The sequence below is a fragment of the Macrotis lagotis genome, chromosome 1 (genome assembly GCF_037893015.1).
Source record: "Macrotis lagotis isolate mMagLag1 chromosome 1, bilby.v1.9.chrom.fasta, whole genome shotgun sequence".
NCBI lineage: Eukaryota > Metazoa > Chordata > Mammalia > Peramelemorphia > Peramelidae > Macrotis > Macrotis lagotis.
In genome coordinates, this window is record NC_133658.1 from 593,468,711 (window position 1) to 593,488,470 (window position 19,760).

The window sequence follows — 19,760 nt, forward strand, 5'->3', positions numbered from 1 at the left end:
TCTGCTCAACTACTTAAGTCTCAAAGGCAAAGATATTTTTGTAAATATTAATATATTTATTTATCTAAATCAAATGAAAACAAACTCACCTTTCCCTCTAGATTCCTCAACAAATATGAGTACTTTTCTCTAAGGCTCTATCCCATATCTCTGTTTGTTTCTTTGGAACTTTTTTTTTCATTCTACTTTGAAAGCAAATATATTATCTTATTGGTTATGCCTAGCTATGATTTATCAACTCCCGATAACTCAAAAAAATGCCTTCTCCAGAAGGGAACTGAGATAAACCCATCAATTTTTAAAGCTTGTTTATCCAGGTTCCAATTAATTTACTTTCTTTTATGATTCTAATTTCTTCACAACTTCAGAAAAAATTGGTAGTTATAGGGAATACAAAGGTTCCAGTAGAATCTTATTATTTTTAATTTAAATAAACATTTATTAAGTCCCAATATGTTCAGTATACTATTTAGGCTCCTGGAAATACGAAGTTTAAATAAGACCTGACCTTTGTTCTTAGGAAACTCACAAACTAGGAAAGAAAATGTGATACATGATTGAATGAATTAATGAATGGATAAATGGATGACAAAGCACTTATTGAAAGCTTTATATGTACAAAGAACTGTGTTAAGGGTGAAATGGAAAATCAAAATATTCCTTGTTTACATATGCTAGCTCATAGGAACAAATACTATAAAATAAAATGATATGGAATAGATATACATGCATACATACATATATATATATATGTACATATATATAGTTAAAAATGAAGTGCTATTTGCTGTTGGGGGCAGAAGGATTATTATTCAATGGGAATAGCGAGGGAGGGTTTAATATGGTTCAAAAAAGTCCTTATTAAGACCCTGCTATATGCAAGACTTTCCAGCAGAAATGTGATTTGAGAACAGGGAGAGTTCTAAGAGATAAAAGAACAAGAGAGAAGCAAGGTTGCAGACCCAGAAAACCTCAAGTAAGGCAAAAAAGCATGAAACTGCAGAACTCTACAAGAAGGAGCAAGTAGTCTGGTTTAGCTAGAGTGTAATGTACATGTTGAAGACTAGTGTGAGATAGTATTTGTGAGATAGACTATAAAGGGATAGTTCAACCAACATAAAAGGATGAGATCACCAAGGGAGAGAATGGAGAGAGACAAGAGGGCCAAGTTCAGAATGTTGGGGAACACTAACATTAAAGGGTTGGGAACAAAGATATGGATCTGTGAGAAGATTAGTGATATAGAAGAGAAATGGAAAAGCGGTGGTATTTCTGAAACTAATGGATTCACAATGATGATATAGTTCAAAATAATTATAAATAATAATTATAATAATAATGTTCAGTTATTTCAATCTTATCTGACTCTTTGTGACCCCATATGGGATTTTCTTGGCAAAATTACTGAAGTGCTTTGCTATTTTCTTCTACAGCTCATTTGACAAATGAGGAAATTGAGGCAAAATGGATCAAATGACTTGCCCAGTGTCACTTAGCTACTGTCTGAAGCCAGATTTAAATGCAAAAAGTGCCTGGCACTCTTCACTGCATCACCTTTTTTGCTTACCTTTACTAATAGTAGCATTTAAACATTTTAATGTTTATAAAATACTTTTAAAATATTATTTTATTTGATTCTCATAATAACCCTCATTTTATAAATATGGAAATTGAGTCAGACAGAAGATAAATGACCTATAATAATTATCTGAAGATAGATTTGCACTCCTGATTGCAAATCCAGAACTCTCTTGAGGTCAAGAGAATAAAGACTGAGAAAAGTACATTAAATTTGATAATTTAGGGGCTTCTGGTGACCTTTAAGGAATGTTTCAGTAGAGTTATGCCAGTCAATGATTGCCAGATTGTAGTAAAGAAGTGGAGCAATTGGGGATGGATCATCGAGCCAGAAGGGTCATTAACTGCATGGTATAGAAAAGTTAAATTCTTTATGAAATGATAAGTCACAACAACTCTATGAGGCAAATAGAAGGGAAAAAAACAATATTTATTCAGTGCCTAAAGAACACTAAGTACTGGGCTAATTTTATAATTATTATTTCCTTTTATCCTCTTGACAACCCCAGGAGGTAGGTACTGTTATCAACCCCATTTTATAGTTGAAGGAACTAAAACAAACAGCTTAAGTGATTTGCTCAGGGTCATACAGTTAGTAAATATCTGAGATTCGATCTGAACTCATGTTCCTGACTCCAGGTCTAGCTCTCTAACCTTTGCACCATCTAGCTACCTCTAATATAGAAAAGGCAAGTATTTATCTTATTTAAGGAACCCAAGAAGCTAAATGATATGTTCAGATCATGAAACTAATCAGGATTCAGAGGCTAATCTCCAATTTCCAAGTCTAGACAATTCAATATCCTTGCTGCCTTTTCTTTTCTTTCTTCTCCTGTTTATTCCCTTCTATTTTTTTATTCTCCTTTTTTGCTACCTCTTTCCTTTTCCCTCTTTCATTCTTTATTCATCTTCTCTGTAATGAAAATCATTTATGGAACAAATTTTTTTTCCAATGTGGCACACTGCCAGGCATTATCTAAATTGAGTCTAAACTAACATTACAGCCATCCAAGTTAGCCAATAATTAAATGGACAGAAATAGTCAACAAATGAACCAAATGTTTGCATCACTCTTTCTTCCAACAAATTAAAAAGTGTTTGTTGAGCACGTAAATGTGCAAGAAACATTGTGGTGTAATATGTATCTCTGTTCAAGGTCTATTCAAGTCAAAGGGTAAAGATATTTTCACAGTGACTGGAGAAGGCATTAGAAATATTGCATACTGAAGAAAAAAAGCATCATTTACTCCACAAATTACTTAGGAATGTCTTCCTGGAAAATACTGTAATTCAGGAGATAGATGGCATGCTGAGTTGGCAACTAAGATCAAAGTTGAAGTGTTCAGATAAAAAACCATTGTGGATATAATTGGAGGGGGTGGAGCCAAGATGGCGACAAGAAGGGATCTAGTCTTAGTAGCTCTCTGATAAAATTCATAACCTAAGGACTCTAACTAAACTTTCCAGAGACAGAATCCACAAAGGGACCCAGTGAGGTAGTTCTCCTACTCAAGGTAACCTGGAAAAGAGCAGAAAGGCTCTGCTCCCCAGGTCAGAGGGGCAGCCTGCCAGAGGGGTGGCACAACAGAGCCAAAGAACTTCAGCCTCCCGGAGGCAGCCCCAGGGTGCTGTGAGCCATGGCTCACAGCAGCAGGGTAGTCTCCTGAGCTGCACCCCGAGGAGCACTAGGCACAAAGTGGGGGAACAGCAGGGGACCTCTGCCAGAGTGAACACGTGGAGCCCAGCCCTCAGAGCACAAAAAGAGCAGCACCCCAGCCCAGATCGGAAACAGAAGCAGACTGAGCCAGTAAGCAGGAGCCCCAGGGCATGAACCCATTGAGCTGAGGGAGGGGAGTGAAGAGAGACTGCTGAGCTCTGACCTCTGCCTCTGGAGTGGGACTCTGGGGCTCTGACCACATTCAGATCCTGATCACATTCTAGGCCCCCCCATAGAACTGCAGGACCCCCCCCCACCTTAGCCCCCTGGCAGAGGGGGGTGTTTATGGTCATTCACAGACCAGGAGGGAGGACAGAGCCTCACACACTGAGACCCTTGTGGGAGTGTCCCAAAAGCTCAGGAGCACCCCCAAAACCAGGCCCAGGCTGGGAAAATGAGCAAGCAGAGAAACAAAAGGAAGACTATTGAGAAATATTTTGCAAATGAGCCCAAGAAGGATCAAAATACTCAGTCTGAAGATGAGGAAGCACAAGCTCCTGCATCTAAAGATTCCAAGAAAAACAGAAATTGGGCTCAGGCTATGACAGAGCTCAAAAAAGACTTTGAAAATCAAATGAGGGAGTTGGAAGAAAAACTGGGAAAAGAAAGGAGAGAGATGCAGGAAAAACATGAAAATGAAGTCAGCAGCTTAGTCAAGGAAATCCAAAAAAATGCTGAAGAAAATAGCATGCTAAAAACCAGCTTAGGTCAAATGGATAAAACAGTTCAAAAAGTTATTGAGGAGAAGAATGCTTTAAAAAGCAAAATTGGCCATACGGCAAAAGAGATAAGAAAACTCTCTGAGGAGAACAAATCCTTCAGACAAAGAATAGAATTCAGGGAGACTGATGAATTTACCAGAAATCAGGAATCAATACTTCAAAACCAAAAATATGAAAAATTAGAAGAAAATGTGGAATATCTCTTTGAAAAAACAACTGATATGGAAAACAGACTTAGGAAAGATAATTTTAAAATTACTGGAATACCTGAAAGTCATGATCAGGAAAAGAGCCTTGACATCATTTTCAAAGAATTACTACAGGAAAATTGCCCTGATATTCTAGAAGCAGAGGGCAAAATAGAAATGGAGAGAATCCACCGATCCCCCCAAGAAAGAGATCCCAAAAAACCAACCCCTAGGAATATTATAGCCAAGTTCCAGAACTCCCAAGTCAAAGAGAAAATATTACAAGCAGCCAGAAGGGCACAGTTCAAATATCGTGGAGCTGCAGTCAGGATCACACAGGACTTAGCAGCAACTACATTGGAAGCTCGCAAGGCTTGGAATATAATATACCAGAAGGCAAAAGAGCTTAGAATGCAGCCAACAATGAACTACCCAGCAAGGCTGAATGTCCTCTTCCAGGGAAAAAGATGGACTTTCAATGAACCAGGGGAATTTCAAATGTTCCTTTTGGAATGGCCAGAGCTGAACAGAAGGTTTGATCTTCAGATACAGGAGCCAGGTGAAACATAGAGATTGGAGGAGAAGGAGACAATATGAGGGACTTAATGATGATGAACTGCATGTATTCCTGCATAGAAAAATGACACTGATAATACCCATATGAACCTTCTCAGTTAATAGAGCAGGTAGAGGGAGCTTTTATAGTTGAAGCACAGGAGAAAGCTGAATTCGAAGATAAAATATGGTATAAAAATGGAGTCAATAGAAAAAAAGGGAAATGGAATGGGAGAAAGAAAAAGGAGAGGGGGAATAGCCCAAGATATTTCACACAATAAAATTATTTTTATTGCAATGAGCTATTGCAATGATATGGAAGGGGGAGGCAAGGGGGAATGAGGGAACCTTTGCTCTCATCAGAGATGGCTAGGAGAGGAAACAGCATATATACTCAATGGGGAATAGGCATCTGGAGTAAGAAGGAGGGGGGGGAGCAGGGGGAAGGGGTGGGGATGTGAATAAAGGAGGAGAGGATGGACCATGGGGGGAGAGTAGTCAGATATAACACATTTTCTTTTTTACTTCTTGCAAGGGACTGGGATTGGAAGGCCTGCCCAGGACCATGGGGCCAGGTAGATTCTGGGCCTAAGGGGTGGTATGGGGGCTCAGGGCTTCTTGGCCCCAAGACCAAGGATCTGTCTGCTGTGCCACTCAGCAACCCTACAGCAGAGTCAGAGTGAAAGGAGAGAGAAAATATAGTACATGGTAGTGGAGAAATAAGAAAGGAGGGAGTTTCAATCAGCAATGGCAATGCTGGAAAACTATGGAAGTAACTTTTGTGAGGGACTTATCATAAAGAATGTGATCCACCCGTGACAAAGTTGTTGGTGTTGGAACAAAGACTGAGGCACATTTTTTGTTATTATTATTTGGGGGCGGGTGCAGGGCAAGTGGGGCTGGGTGGCCTGCCTGGGGCCACATAGCAGGGTGATCTTTAGGTGTCTGGGGCCGGATTTGGACCCAGGTGCTCCTGGCTCAAGGGCCAATGCTCTGTCTGCCACCCAGCCACCCCTATTATTAATACTATTTTATTTTATTTTGGGTCTTTTTTTCTTTTCTTTTTTTTCTTTTTCTTTTTTTTATCTTTTTTTCCCTTCTTTTTGGTTTTTGCAGGGCAGTGGGGATAGGGTGGCTTGCATGTCACACAGCTGGGTGATTGTTGGGTCTATGAGGCTGGATATGGGCTTGGGTGCTCATGGCTCCAGGGCTCCTGCTTCATCCATTGTGCCACCTGGCCATACCTACAATTATTACTATTATTTTTTTTAATGTTAATTTTCTCTCTCTCCCCTTTACTTTTTTCACCCAAGCAAGTCTATCTATATTCATGGGGGGAGAGGTATTTTGTTTACTTGTAAACAAGAATATTTTATTAATGTAAAAAAAATTTGTACGAAATGAGAATAAAAAAATAAATTTAAAAAAATAAAAGAAAACAGAAACATGAAAAAAACATAATTGGAAAAATAAAACAAAATATCAATAAAAAAGAAAAAAATTACAAAAAATCTATCAAAAGTAGCACATTTTTTATATAAACGTTTTTCATAAAATTTTGCTTTTTTAATAAAAGTTTTCATAAAATTAAAAAAAAATAAAAAACCATTGTGGAGGTCTCTGAGTTCTTTAGAGGTGTCAAACACATAGAGAACCAGATTAAAATGTAATTGATAAATGTTTAATAAAATAAATAAAAATACAATAAACATAGATAATGCTAATATGTGGTTTTCTAACTGAATATTTCTAACTGACTTTGACACTACCATGCTACATGAAAAAGTACACAAAGAAAAGTCACTTTCATAAGGATCTATGGTTTTCCTTAGAAATCAAGGTCTGATGCAACTGTCTTCCTTTGTAATTGAAATAAGAAGCTATTTGATCATTATGGGGAGTACCCAGTTTTAAAAAGTTCTCTCTTTCTTGTTATTGCTTAGATTTGTGACAAGGAGTGGCATTACTACATCGTCAATGTGGAGTTTCCTGTGGTCACCTTATACATGGATGGCACTACATATGAGCCTTACCTTGTGACAAACGATTGGCCCATTCACCCATCACACATAGCCATGCAACTCACGGTTGGCGCGTGCTGGCAAGGTAACCCTGTTGAAACTAAGAGAGCTCTAAAGATCCAAATGATTCCTGTGGTGAATGACATATAGTAGGCACTGAATGTCGAGTTCAAAGAAGTTTTTAAAGGGGAGTAATTAAAAATTGTGGATAATGACCTGCCTAACTTTACTAATCCTTTCCTGATAAAATAGAGATTATGGGAACTACATATTAATCCAGATAGTAAGCTTTTCAGATAATAAATTGCCTGAGTTGAGCCAGATGTTGATTTCAGATCAAAAGAACAATACCTATTGACTGTGTATTGCTAATGATTTTTCTTGCTACTGACCCTCTGATAATTCCAAACTGAAAACTCAGAAAAGAAAGACTTCAGATCCTCTTACAAATGCCATGAAATAGCCACCTTCCTCTTGGGAGAAGATAGAAGATTGATTTACAGTCATCTTGTAGAATTCAAAATGTTTAATGTTTTTAAATAGATGTATACTCTGTCATATGTTATGCAATGTTGTTGCAGAATAGTTCTTCAATAAATAGTAATCTATTATAGTTAATTGTTTAAGTATAAAATTGAGCTAGAGTGAGTCAAGATAAATGATGCAGTTTCTCTCTTTTGGGTTCCCAAAGACTATTTAGAAAAAAAGGTAGACGTTCCACTTGTAATTATAACTTTAAAAAATTCACGTTTTTGAGTCTTCTAGAATCCACTCTTTCCCCAATTCCAACTCTCAGTCTCATTAATAGTGTTGTTTCAAAGAAAAATAGAATCTTTTATATCTTGATGATGAGCGGAAATCTCTCAAAATAATTAAAGCCAGGGTCTTCAATCTTATGATTATTTGTCTTTCCTTGGCATCCATCTATATTCACCAGTTGTCTTTATTACTTAGAATTCATTTTTAAATTTTTTTTATAATTAGTAAAACCTGCCTTCTCTCAGTCCCATCCCATTCCCATTGAAAAAGTCAAGCAAACAATGAAACAGTCAAACAAGAGAAATTTACTCATTGGTCATATCCAAAAAAAAAAAAAGACAGTCTCAATCTATCTGCTCTGAGTCCATCACCTGACTTTCAGAAATGGGTGGCATGTTTTATTCAGGAGTCCTTTATAGGCATGGTTGATCATTGTGGTGACCTAAGTTTCTAAGTCTTTCAAAGCTGTGTGTCTTTACTGTTACTGTATAAAATATTTCTGGGTCTATTTACTTCACTCTGCATTTATTCCCACAAGTCTTCCCAGGTTTCCCTGAAATCATCCCCTTCTCCATTTCTTAGCACAATAGTGTGTGTGTATGTGTGTTTTTGTTTGTGTAGATATATAACTAGATATTTTGATTACGTATATATAGAAAGTGAATGCAAATAACCTGGCACCACCTGTGTCCCATTCTTTTCCTCCACAAAAAAAGAACTACTATAAATATTTTTGTATATATAAGTTTTATTTCTCTTTGGGGGGGATATAGATCAATTAGCAGTATCAGAGCCCAATTATTTCTTATTTTATAATACATTTAGTTATCACTAATTCTATCAATATAAAAGTGTTAAACTACTCTTTTATCTCATATGGATAGTAATAAGAGTAGTAGTAGTATAATAGTTTGGTAGTAGTAAGTATCAGTAATAATTGTAGTAGTAACAATAGTAGTGGTAATTAGTAGTAGCAATAGTAGTAGTAGTACTAATAGTAGTAGTAGTGGTAGTAGAAGTAGTTAGTGGTAGTAGTAGTAGTAGTAGTAGTAGTTAGTAGTACTACTAGTAGTAGTAGTTATAGTAATAATTGTTAGTGGTAGTGGTAGTGGTAGTTGTAGTAGTAGTACATCATGAAATGGACCATAACAGATTTGGAAAGTGCCCAAATGAAGACCTGCAGTAATAATACTAGTGATAATTGGTATTTATATAACACCTACATAATAACATATTTTTATGTGCAAGGTACCAGGCTACTATGAATCCCATTTTATAGTCAAGGAAACAAAGGCACAAAGAGGTTAAGTGACTTACTGAAGTTCATAGATAGTACATGTCTTAGGCTGGATTTGAATTTAAGTCTTCCTCATTCAAGACCTAGAGTTCTATTCAGTGTTCCGCTGACTGCTTCTAATATAATATTAATTGTATTGATATTAAGTGCTGCCTCCTATGCAATATTAATGAAACACAGGCCCTTCTGCCTAAGGCAGCTATAAAAGGAATTATCTAGATGAGGGAACAAAATTAATAGATATTCCCAGAACACATGATAAACATGTCAAAAGACCTACAGAAATATTTTTCGAATAAGGAGATTTCATTTGAATAAGCAACAGCAAAGACAGATAACAGAAACTTTCATCAGATTTGGTGACTGTCACTAAGGGAGGTTTCATATCTATGAAACCACTGAGATCACAGTCACAGAATATAAGAATTGGAAGGGATCTCAGTGGCCATGTAGTCCAATCAATATGTGAAAGAAATAGCTACTGTAACAAACACACATACACATACAATGAGTGTTTGCCCAGCCTCTTCCTAAAGAACCTCCCCCCTCTTAAGGTGGCCAACTCTACTTGGTAGACAGTAATTGTTATTTAGAAGGTTTTCTTGACCTCAAATCTGAGTTGGTCATTTAATAACTTGCATCCATTTTTCCTGCTTCTGGACCCTGGGGTAAAATAGATTATGTCAAATTCCTCCTCCATAGAACAGTTTTTCAAATACATGAAGATAGTTATCATGTTGTCTCCAAAATTCTCTACACTAGGTTCAATAAACCCATCTCTTTCAACCAGTGCTCATATGAGATAAGATGGCACCATACTGGGTGCCTTCCTTTGGGTACTGTTCAGTTTATCATTGTATTTCTTAAATATTTAAAGTGAAATTGGAAGGCTCTCCAAAGCTGACATCTATATGAACTCAATCAACAGTTTGTCCATCAAGAAACATCAAACAAATGTCTGTGCCACGTGGATTTGTTTATAGACATGGAAAAGTTTATGATGGCAATTTGTGTAGCCAGAGGGTACAAAAGATAAAGTGCCAAGACCATAATCAGGAAAACTCATCTTCCTGAATTCAAACCTGGTGTCAGACACTTACTAACTGTATGACACTCAGCAATCAGTTAATCCTATTTGCCTCAGTTTCTTCATCTGCAAAATGAACTAAAGAAGGAAATGACAAACCACTCCAGTATCTTTGCCAAGAAAAGCCCATTGGGGTCACGAAGCTAAGACACAAATGAAATGACTAAAGAACAGTAGTGTGATAACAATTCAGGAACAAGAAAAAACCATTAGGAATTTCAAAACAGATATTCTTAAAGAATCTAGACAATGATAAATGCAGACTATGCAAAAAAGAAGACTATACAACATATATCACTGAAATCTGTAAAAATTTAGCACTTACCAAAAATACCTCAAAAGACATCACCTATTGCCTAGAATTAAGCATCATAAAAGTGTAATCTCTCATTAACAAATGACAAATCTTTATAATATAAATACAGACCCCAAAATATCCTGGAGATCTCACTTAGAAAACTGTACTAGAACCATAAAATTATCTAGTTCAAACTGATACTCATAATCACCAATATAATGGCAGTCCGTGAAAATATAAAAATGCTTTCTATTTTGTTTTTTGAATCTCTATCTCACTCAGGCTGGAAGTGCAGTGGCCACTCACAGTTCCAATGCCATTACTGATCAGCACTGGAGTTTTGACCTGCTTTGTTTCTAACCTGGTTTATTTAGCCCCTTCTCTTGTTACCTTACTCACATTGAAGGGCCACTACTATCAAACTGAGTGGAAACACTCAATTAGTCCAACCCTCCTATAGCTCAAAGTTGAAGCAATCTACTAGCCTACGCTTCTCCCGTGCCTCAAGAAAGAACACCATTCTTAATAGATATTGGCTCCTTATATTTTTCTTCAATTACATGAAGAAATTTTATTTATCAATGCAATAATCTGTGGAACACTAAACATAAAAGAATAATAGCAGGATAGAAACTGATCCCAGGACCATTTCTATCTATCTAAACACCATCCAAAAATATAAACAAAATAACTAAAAAGAATTACAATAATAATAGCTGGCATGTATATCTTCTGAGGTTTGCATCTATAGGTAGTATCTCATTGAGTCTCACAAAAATCCTATAAATTTCTATAGCTTTTATTTTTCCCATTTTATAAATGAATGAAGAGTCTCTAAAAGGATAAGTGACTTGCATATGGCTTTGTGATTATGAAGTATCAGAGATGAGAGTGGAAGCATTGACTTCTCCTCCTGGATTAAATAAACCCACAAAATGTTGCTTTATTACAGATGGGGACAAGGGACATTTTGGAGAGAATATAGTCATCCTCTGTGGCTTTATCCCTCAAAAGTCAAGAATAAAATCCCTTAGTGATTCATCAGAGATCAAAGAGACATGAATTTATCTATCTTGAGTCTATATCTATTTCTGATGTAAAAGAGCAATGATGTTCTAATTTAGGATTTCCTTCAAACTGAGAGCACAGAAGTTATGCCTTGAGTCAAGGATGCTGCTCACACTTGTGGGGAATTGATTATAGTTGAACAATGGGAAACGGGGATGATTTAATTGCCATCGTCTTCTTCTGGGAATTTACTCCAGCAATGTTACATGACATTAATGTATAATTTTAATTTGCTTAATATGTCCTACTAGCTAATCTGAGAGGTAAAAATTTTAGGGTTTTGTTTTTTTTTGCAAGGCAGTGGGGTTAAGTGGCTTGCCCAAGGCCACATGGCTAGGTAAGTGTCTGAGACCGGATTTGAACTCAGGTACTCCTGACTCCAGGGCTGGTGCTCTATCCACTGTGCCACCTAACTGCCCCTTGAGAGGTAAAATTTTGACAGGATTTCTATTGATATTTTCCCAATGATTAAAGATTAAAATTTTGTTTATATTTAGGGAATGTTTCAAGCACAGAGCTTAATTAAATATGTTGCATAATTTATTAATTATAAGAAAATTCATTTACAATTAAGATATACTGCATGCCAAAAAATGCAACCCTAACCTCTATCTCCAAAGGCATTGCCATCATAACTATCAGGTTCAAGGCACCATCATGAATATAATAGTTTTCCATATCTGCCTCATCTACTTATTGATGGGACTAAAGTAGATAATTTCCAAGTTCCCTTCCTTCTCAAATATTCTTTGGTTCTATGTTGAGTTTCAAATCATTTCTTTTCAATCAAGAGATTTTTTTCCTTTTGGGGCTGACTCTTAGGAAGAAAAAAAAAATTGAATTAGCACTAGGCTAGGAGTCCAAAGACCTGAGTTCAAATCTCTCAGCTTTGGGTTTTACTAGCCAGTGACTTTGGCTATGTTGCTTCATTTCTCACTTCCAGAACTATCATTTAATGATTTTAGAAGTAAAAAATTCAAATTGAGTATTTTTTTAAGCAAAAGAAATAGAAACCAGTACTCTCATCTGTTCTAAAAACTGAAAACAAAGAATATAAATACCACAAAATACAATAAATAAGAAAAAGTCTAATTTTGGTTTCATGACATTGCTTTTTAGTGGGATAGACAAAGAAAATGAAAGGTATGGAAGAATTATTAAGGAAGGAAAGAGGATAGGATAGACTTTGAGAACTAGCTATCAGAATGATGCTCTATCCAGCTACTAAAGCAAAAAGATTGGATTTACAACCACCCAATGGTATCTCACCTTGATTTCATTTCTGTGAATTCCTAGGTCAACTCTCAAGAATTCACTAATCCTCACATTTGGATTGTTGATCAAATACTTGTTTGATACATTGGCTAAAGAAGAATTTTTCCAGGTGTTTTAATAAAAAGTGACCTTAATGGATCATGTACTTTGACAAGCATCCCATGCTTAGGCGAGATTCAGACAGTTGTCTTATTTCCAGTCTGTATCTACTGCCATGATTGAAGGCAGATGATATCAGATTGCTCAAAGCTAGTAAATCTGTGTTTGTGATACTCCGGACAAAGAGATTTTTTAGTTTGGCTCCGTGTGCATCCCACTGTGAGTTTCTTGGAGGTGAACCTATATTCCATACCATTTTAAGAAAGAGTAAATTACTATATGACAGACATGTAGGTGTCTTAGAATCTCTTTTGCAGTACTGCTTTAAAAATCAGATTAAAAGCTCTTTTATCCATGGATGCTCAATCAACCCATTGTTCTATTCTTTTGAGTCTTGATGCATTTCTAATTTTTCTGTATAAGTTTTATGGCAATTAATAAGACTTTGATAGGACACTGTTTAGGATAGAGTGTAGAAGATTTTTGGCCACCAGGAAGATAACCTGAGAACCTGTGGTGTCCAGAGCCAGGGTAGTAAGGGGGACAGCATAAGGTAGAGATAAAGAAAGAGGGTGGGGAGCAGGTGACACAGTGAATAGAGCACTGACCCTGGAATCAGGAGGATTTAAGTTCAGATCCAGCTTCATACACTTAATAATTACCTAACTGTGTGACCTTGGGCAAGTCACTTAATTCCATTGCCTTGTAAAAAACCTAAAAGAGAGAGAGAGAGAGAGAGAGAGAGAGAGAGAGAGAGAGAGAGAGAGAGAGAGAGAGAGAGAGAGATGATTGGAGAATGGATGAAAAGTTTCATGTCACATATTGTACCATTTTTCCACAGGCTGTACCATTCTGACAATGTCTAAATCCACTGGTCATGAAGAACTTTAATTCCTCCATAGCATTATGTATGGTTATGCAGAGAGAGCTCACAAGCACACATTACTTATTTTGCTCAGGCATCTGCTCATAGGATTTGAAGTTAGAAAGAGCTATAGAGATCATGTGACCCAATCCCTTTCTTTTGCAGATTTGGACACTAATACTCAGAGAAATGAAATAATTTGTCATAGAGATAGTAATCTTGCCAGAGAGAGGATTCCAAATCAGTTCCTCTGATTCCAAATTTAATTCTTCTTCCACACTATCTCTTCCTCATACTATCTCCTCATTATGTCATCATTTTATCATATAAAAAAAGGAGGAGGGCTTTTAACAGTGCCCTATTCTTTAACAGCACAAATTTGTTAGCAAACCATTCATGAAAATCTGTTCATGGGGGGGGGGGGGGGAACTCCATTTATAGGTAGAATCTGGTACATTATTCAAATCAAGCAGAAATGAAGGAAACATGAATCTCTTGTATTTATTTCTCAATACAAATACCTAAACTAAGTCTATTACTATGTGTACTATGGAAACAGCAGGCAGAAATCTTTCTACTACAATTAAATCTCATCACTGACTCTACTTTGAAGAATAACAGCATTTCTGATCTATAGCGATGTCAGCAGTAAAAATAGTCTTTATTGACTACAGTCTTGGGACTGAAATAGTAGTCATAATTTCATCTATTTCTATTGAGAAAGCTACCATTCTTATAGTCACCTAGGAATCAGGAGGACTTGAATTCAAATCCTACCTCAGAACTTTCTAAGTATGTGACATTGAGCAAGTAACATTTATCTACCTCAGTTTCTTCAACTATACAATGGGTTATCATGAGGATCAAATGCAATATTTCTAATAACAACAAATACCTAGCACAGTGAGTGCCACATAGTAGCTGTTTAATATTTGTTCCCTTCCCCTTTCACTCTCATTCATTTTCCATAACCAGTCTTCTATTAAGATTCTACCTCTACATTTTCCATCTGTCCCCTTTTTTCCCCTCAAACAGCTACTGTCCTAACTAATACCCTCATCACCTCTCACCAGAACTTTTAAAAATGTTTTCCCTATCTACAGGAATTGCTTTATCTAGTTTATCCCCTGCCCAGCTAACTCTTTCTAAGGCACAGATCTGATCCTTTACTTCCCCAGTTCAAAAGTAACTCCCTATTGCCTCTAGGATAAATGTAAACATTTGTTACTTGTTTTCACATTATTTCTTTTTTCCTTTTGTTTTTTTTTTTTGCAAGGCAATGGGGTTAAGTGTCTTGCCCAACGTCACATAGCTAGATATTTATTAAGTGTCTGATGTTGGATTTGAACTCAGATCCTCCCAACTCCAGGGCCAGTGCTCTATCCACTGTGTCATCTAGCTGACCCTATCTTCCACATTATTTCACATAAACTCTTGCCCCCTCCCCCTTTACACAATCTGTAGGGATTGGATTTATACAATGATGTCAAATGGTTTAAGGGACTCTCATTTCTTCCTCCACCAAGGCAGGTCCCTATATTCTCTACAAATTATCATCTTAGAGAATGATCTAGAACACTGAGAAGCTGTTATTTGCTGAGGATCATACATTTAATATGTATCAGAGGTAAGACTTGTGTCTAGATATTGCTGGTTGTCTACCTGGACTCTGTAGCCTTTCACTTTGTATTCTACATACTCTATTCTCAATTACCATCTGCTTAAGCAAAACTTCTGCCTCTTGATATTTCACCTCATATTCTTTTCCCTATCTTGCTTCCCTACTTCTTACTCATTTCTTCTCCCTTTCTTCTCTCTGTCCTCTGGAAATCTGTCTCTTTTATCAAGGAATTACCATTCATCCTGGATTTCTTCCATACTTTTCCATCTTTTGTCATTCATAAAAACCAGGTTTAATCCTAAAGACCTTTCTTCTGGCCACTGTTAGCAGTGTTGGCCATGCCTTTTCTTCATCCTTTCTCTATTCCTTCATTCCTCTCCTACATTTACATACAATTAGGTCAAGAGGAGAAGGGAATGAACTCCTTGCATCCTATTGGTATCCATCTATACTGCCCTTTCCAGATTCTTGTAGCTACCAGTCATATAGTATCATTTTTTCCTATTTTCTCAAAGAGTACAGTACCTGTCTCCTTCTTCGTGTTCCATTCTTTACTCTTATCCTTGGCAATGTCCCTTTAAATACCCTGCTCTCATAATTAGCTTCTTCATTACAAATACTTCCATCTCCACTCCACCTCCAGGGTCATACACTGGGCACTGCCCCCAGTGACAGTTGTAATTTAGATCTCATTGTTATCCAATATTATAATATATCTTGTCTTGAACAATGAAATTTCCTTCTCTCATTACAATTGATTTCCTTATAATTCTGTTCTTCATCCTTACAATGATTTCCAGTCTCTATATCATTCCTTGTTTTCCCAGTTGGTTCATCACCATTGCTTTGAACTTACTTTCTGTTTTTCATAGTCTTGACTCTTCTTCTCAAAACCCTTCAACTGTGCCTTATTATTTAATAAAATCCAAAATTCTTGGTCTGCTCAAAAACATTCCTATGAGCGTAGAAATCAAAATAAAAACAAATTCACCACCACTAGAATATTTCAGAGAAGAAAATTAGTTAATACACTCTCTGAAGATGATTCTCAACCATGTTTTTTTCTAAAAATTTAAAATATAAACTCTGATATATAGCGAGATCTCAATTTTTTGAAAATAAAGATTTTTAAGTCTTTCATTATTTTAGGCCTATTTATCATGACTGCTCTGAGAATGAGTATTTCAAATAATATGCCTAACTGCCTACTGAGAAATGCTAATTGAATTGATTTCCCAACTTTGAGTCAATAATGAATAGAATGCATTCCATAGTTGTATTTCTGACCAAAAAGTCTTTACATCTTAAGGACAAAAAAACTTCTCCAGGACAACTGACTGCTGAACAAAAGCATTTAGCTTTTAGTATCAGTTAGTGGTAGATTATCCAAATGCTAAAGCAAGTTTATATGATCACCCAGATTATCTTTTTTTATGGGTCAGTCACTAAGCAAGGAATTAAATCAGGGACATAATTGTGGGTAAGAACAATGAGTTATCAAACTGTGATTCCTTTTGGGGAAGCTTTGAATCATCAAGATGTTTGAGATGCTCCAGGTCCATTAAGGTGCTGTGTCTTAGTAGCATTCTAATGTTACATTGACTCAGCACCTCCAAAAGAAGTAAGGGCCACATAGGTAACTGTAGAACGGGAACCAAGAACTGCTAGAGAGGGAAAATACTGTCTTTTGTGCTATGTCGTCTCCCATTTTCTGAAGGAAAATGTTCACTTCCATTGATAGGAGATCTGAGATAAGACAAAGAATAGACTCATGACAACAGAACAAATTACCCCTTTAGGAGAACAGATTGACAAGTCCCATACCAGTTCTCCTAAGTCCCATCAATTTTTATTCCCGTTGATACCTGATCATAGGTTTGCTTGAGAGCATTCCTCTGTGTCAATGGTGTCAAACTCAATTAGAAATAAGGACCATTGAATCATATATAAGGATCCCTTAGGACTGCATATAGAGCTAGAATATAACATATTAATATTATCTGTGTTTAATTATATTATCATTTTGTTAAACATGTCCCAGTTACATTTTAATCTGGTTCAGGCAGCAGAGGGTCATATGTTTAACACCTCTCTTCTATGTAACTTCTTTGGATTTTCTAGTAGTATCCATCTCCCAAAATGTCAAGTTCTTTTAAGGCATTATAGTTAATACAAAAATTTATCATTTAATTGATAAAAGGAGATAGAAAAATAATAAGATAAGTCTGTATGCAATGATAAAGGCTGTAAGAGTCCAGAGAAGGGGAAAAGTTCTGGGCTGGGGTCCTTAAGGAAAACTTCACAGAGAAGATGAGATTTGATCAGGTCCTTGACTGATAAGCAGAATGAGAGGATGATAACAGAAATTGGGAGTCCAAAACATATAGGTTCAAATCTAGTCTCCGAGAGTGACTGCTATATGGCCTTGGGCAAATCACTTAACCACTCTTTAAGTTTTAGAAATGATACCTCTCCAACCTGCTTTGGCAAATTTGATGTAAGGATCAAATTACAAAATGTATATAAAGTGCTTTGTAAATTTTGAAGGATAATATAAATGTCAGATATTGTCATAAGAAAAGGTAGATCATTCCTGTTAGGGGAAAGGACATGAACAAATGTGTGGAAATAACATGAATCTCACATCTGAATAAACAAAAAGTGGTTATGTTTCTCTTAATGATTCTACTGTTTTTTTTTTCCTCTTCTAACAGAGATAAAAATTTTCAATTTTTGCATGTCCCTCTATATCCAGAAATCATTTTTCAATGCTGTAACATAATGATCTTTTAGGGGATCTGTAGGGATCTATTTACATCAAATGACACTTTTATAATTGTTTGATCTCCTCAAATGATAGCTTTCATTTCTCTTACTCTCCACCTCAATGTTCTTGTGCCTATATTTTCTTAAGCATTGATTTCAGTCATTTTTCTCCTAATTATCATCTTTATTATTAACATCCCATTCCTAGGGATCAACATAGATCTCATTTGGCCATACTAAGTGCCCTAAAGAACTCCTACTGAGTATGACAGAAGGGACTTTTTTAACAATTAACATTGTCCCAAAGGGCAGAGGGTTGACTTAAGAGATAAATAGTTCCACATTATTGGAATTGTTGAAGTAGAGACAAAATGACTATTTGCTGGAGGTGGTGCAGAAGAAATTCAGATGACATATGAGATCCCTTCATACTTCATCAATCTTTGGGAACATCATTTTATTAATTTATTAATGAAAAAAGATTGATTGTTTCCTCTTTTTCACCTGATAATCCCTGTCCATCATGCAAACCAGTTCATTACAATAGTCAGGCATAAACTCACAAACGTCAGTTGTTAAATTTTCAGTGTGAACATGTATACCTTGAAAATCATTAAATTTCACCTATCATGACCTGATTTGTTGTTTTATTACATTCTAGACAAGAAACTGAAGGAGAAAATGTTAATAGTGAGGATTAAATTTAAAAGGGTCATTCATATATTTTTGGAGATCCTGTTGTTAATCATTTTACTAAAACAGTTCTGAATAAAACAAACATTTCTTAATCACTGAACTCCCACTTCTGGGCATTTTCACTAGCTGTTTCCCACGCCTAGAAGGAATGCTCTCTCCACCTTCATTGCCTTCTTCTAGCTTCCCTGGTTTCAAGTTCCAACTTAGATCCAACCTTCTACAGGAATCCTTTCCAAATGTCTCTTAATTCTAGTATTTTCCCTCAATTGATTATTTCCTATTTATCTACAGTCATGTTGCCTAGGTATGCATCCTGGGGAGTCTAACTGGACAAACATCAGATCCCACCATAGATCATACTGTATTAGGCCTTGAATATCTGTACCTTTCTGATCTTAGCCCCTGTCATAATCTTTGAAGGACACAGCACTCCAATTAATAAAGACCAGGACCAAACTGATCCACGACTTTCCCTCCAGAATTTCTTCCCCACTCTGGGGGATGTAGAATGAGAAAAAATGAGTTTTAAAAAAAATTCCCATCATAAAGAGGGATTGAATAAAGAATAAAGAAATTGAATAAAGAAATATACTACCCATCTGCAGTTGTCAGAAAAAAAGAGAAGGTGATCAAGGACAAATCTTTGGGAATACCCACAGTAAATCTCAAGAAGAGATTAGGAAGCCAGCCAAAGAGATAGAGGTGTAATTAGTAGATTAGGATAAGGTTCAGGGCAGGGTGAAGTCAAAAGAAATGTTGGTTAGCAGTTTTAAAAACTCAAGAGAGGGCAAGGGGAACATTGACTGAAAAAAGGGTGATCACCTTGGGGGATTTAGACTTTAGAAAATAGCTCATACTGAGGAGTTAGAACAAAAGTCCAAGCAAGAAAGTGCTTGATGAGGAGAGTGGTGAAGGAGAAAGAGGAAAACATTGGTTATAAGCTTATTTTTCAAAAGTTTAGTAGTTAAAAAGGTTAGAAATAAGATGATAACTTTATGAGCCAGACGGGTCAAGAAAGGGCTTTTTTGGAAATGGGATGGAAAAGAGAAAGTAGGGAAGAAGAAGTCAGAGTACATGAGAAGGAAGTGCTGCTGAAGCAGCATCCTGAAGAGGTCATCAGAGAATGGAATCAAGGACTCAGATAAGGA

The 19,760-nt window shown here is 36.3% G+C and overlaps 1 protein-coding gene across 1 annotated transcript in view; it reads left to right on the plus strand.

Moving 5' to 3' along the window:
- CLSTN2 (calsyntenin 2) overlaps positions 1 to 19,760 on the plus strand; it is a 987,453-nt gene that overhangs the window by 925,565 nt on the left and 42,128 nt on the right. The window contains exon 13 of the mRNA XM_074211649.1: positions 6,704 to 6,866. Coding sequence (XP_074067750.1) covers positions 6,704 to 6,866 — 163 coding nt within the window. The remainder of the gene's footprint in view (positions 1 to 6,703; positions 6,867 to 19,760) is intronic.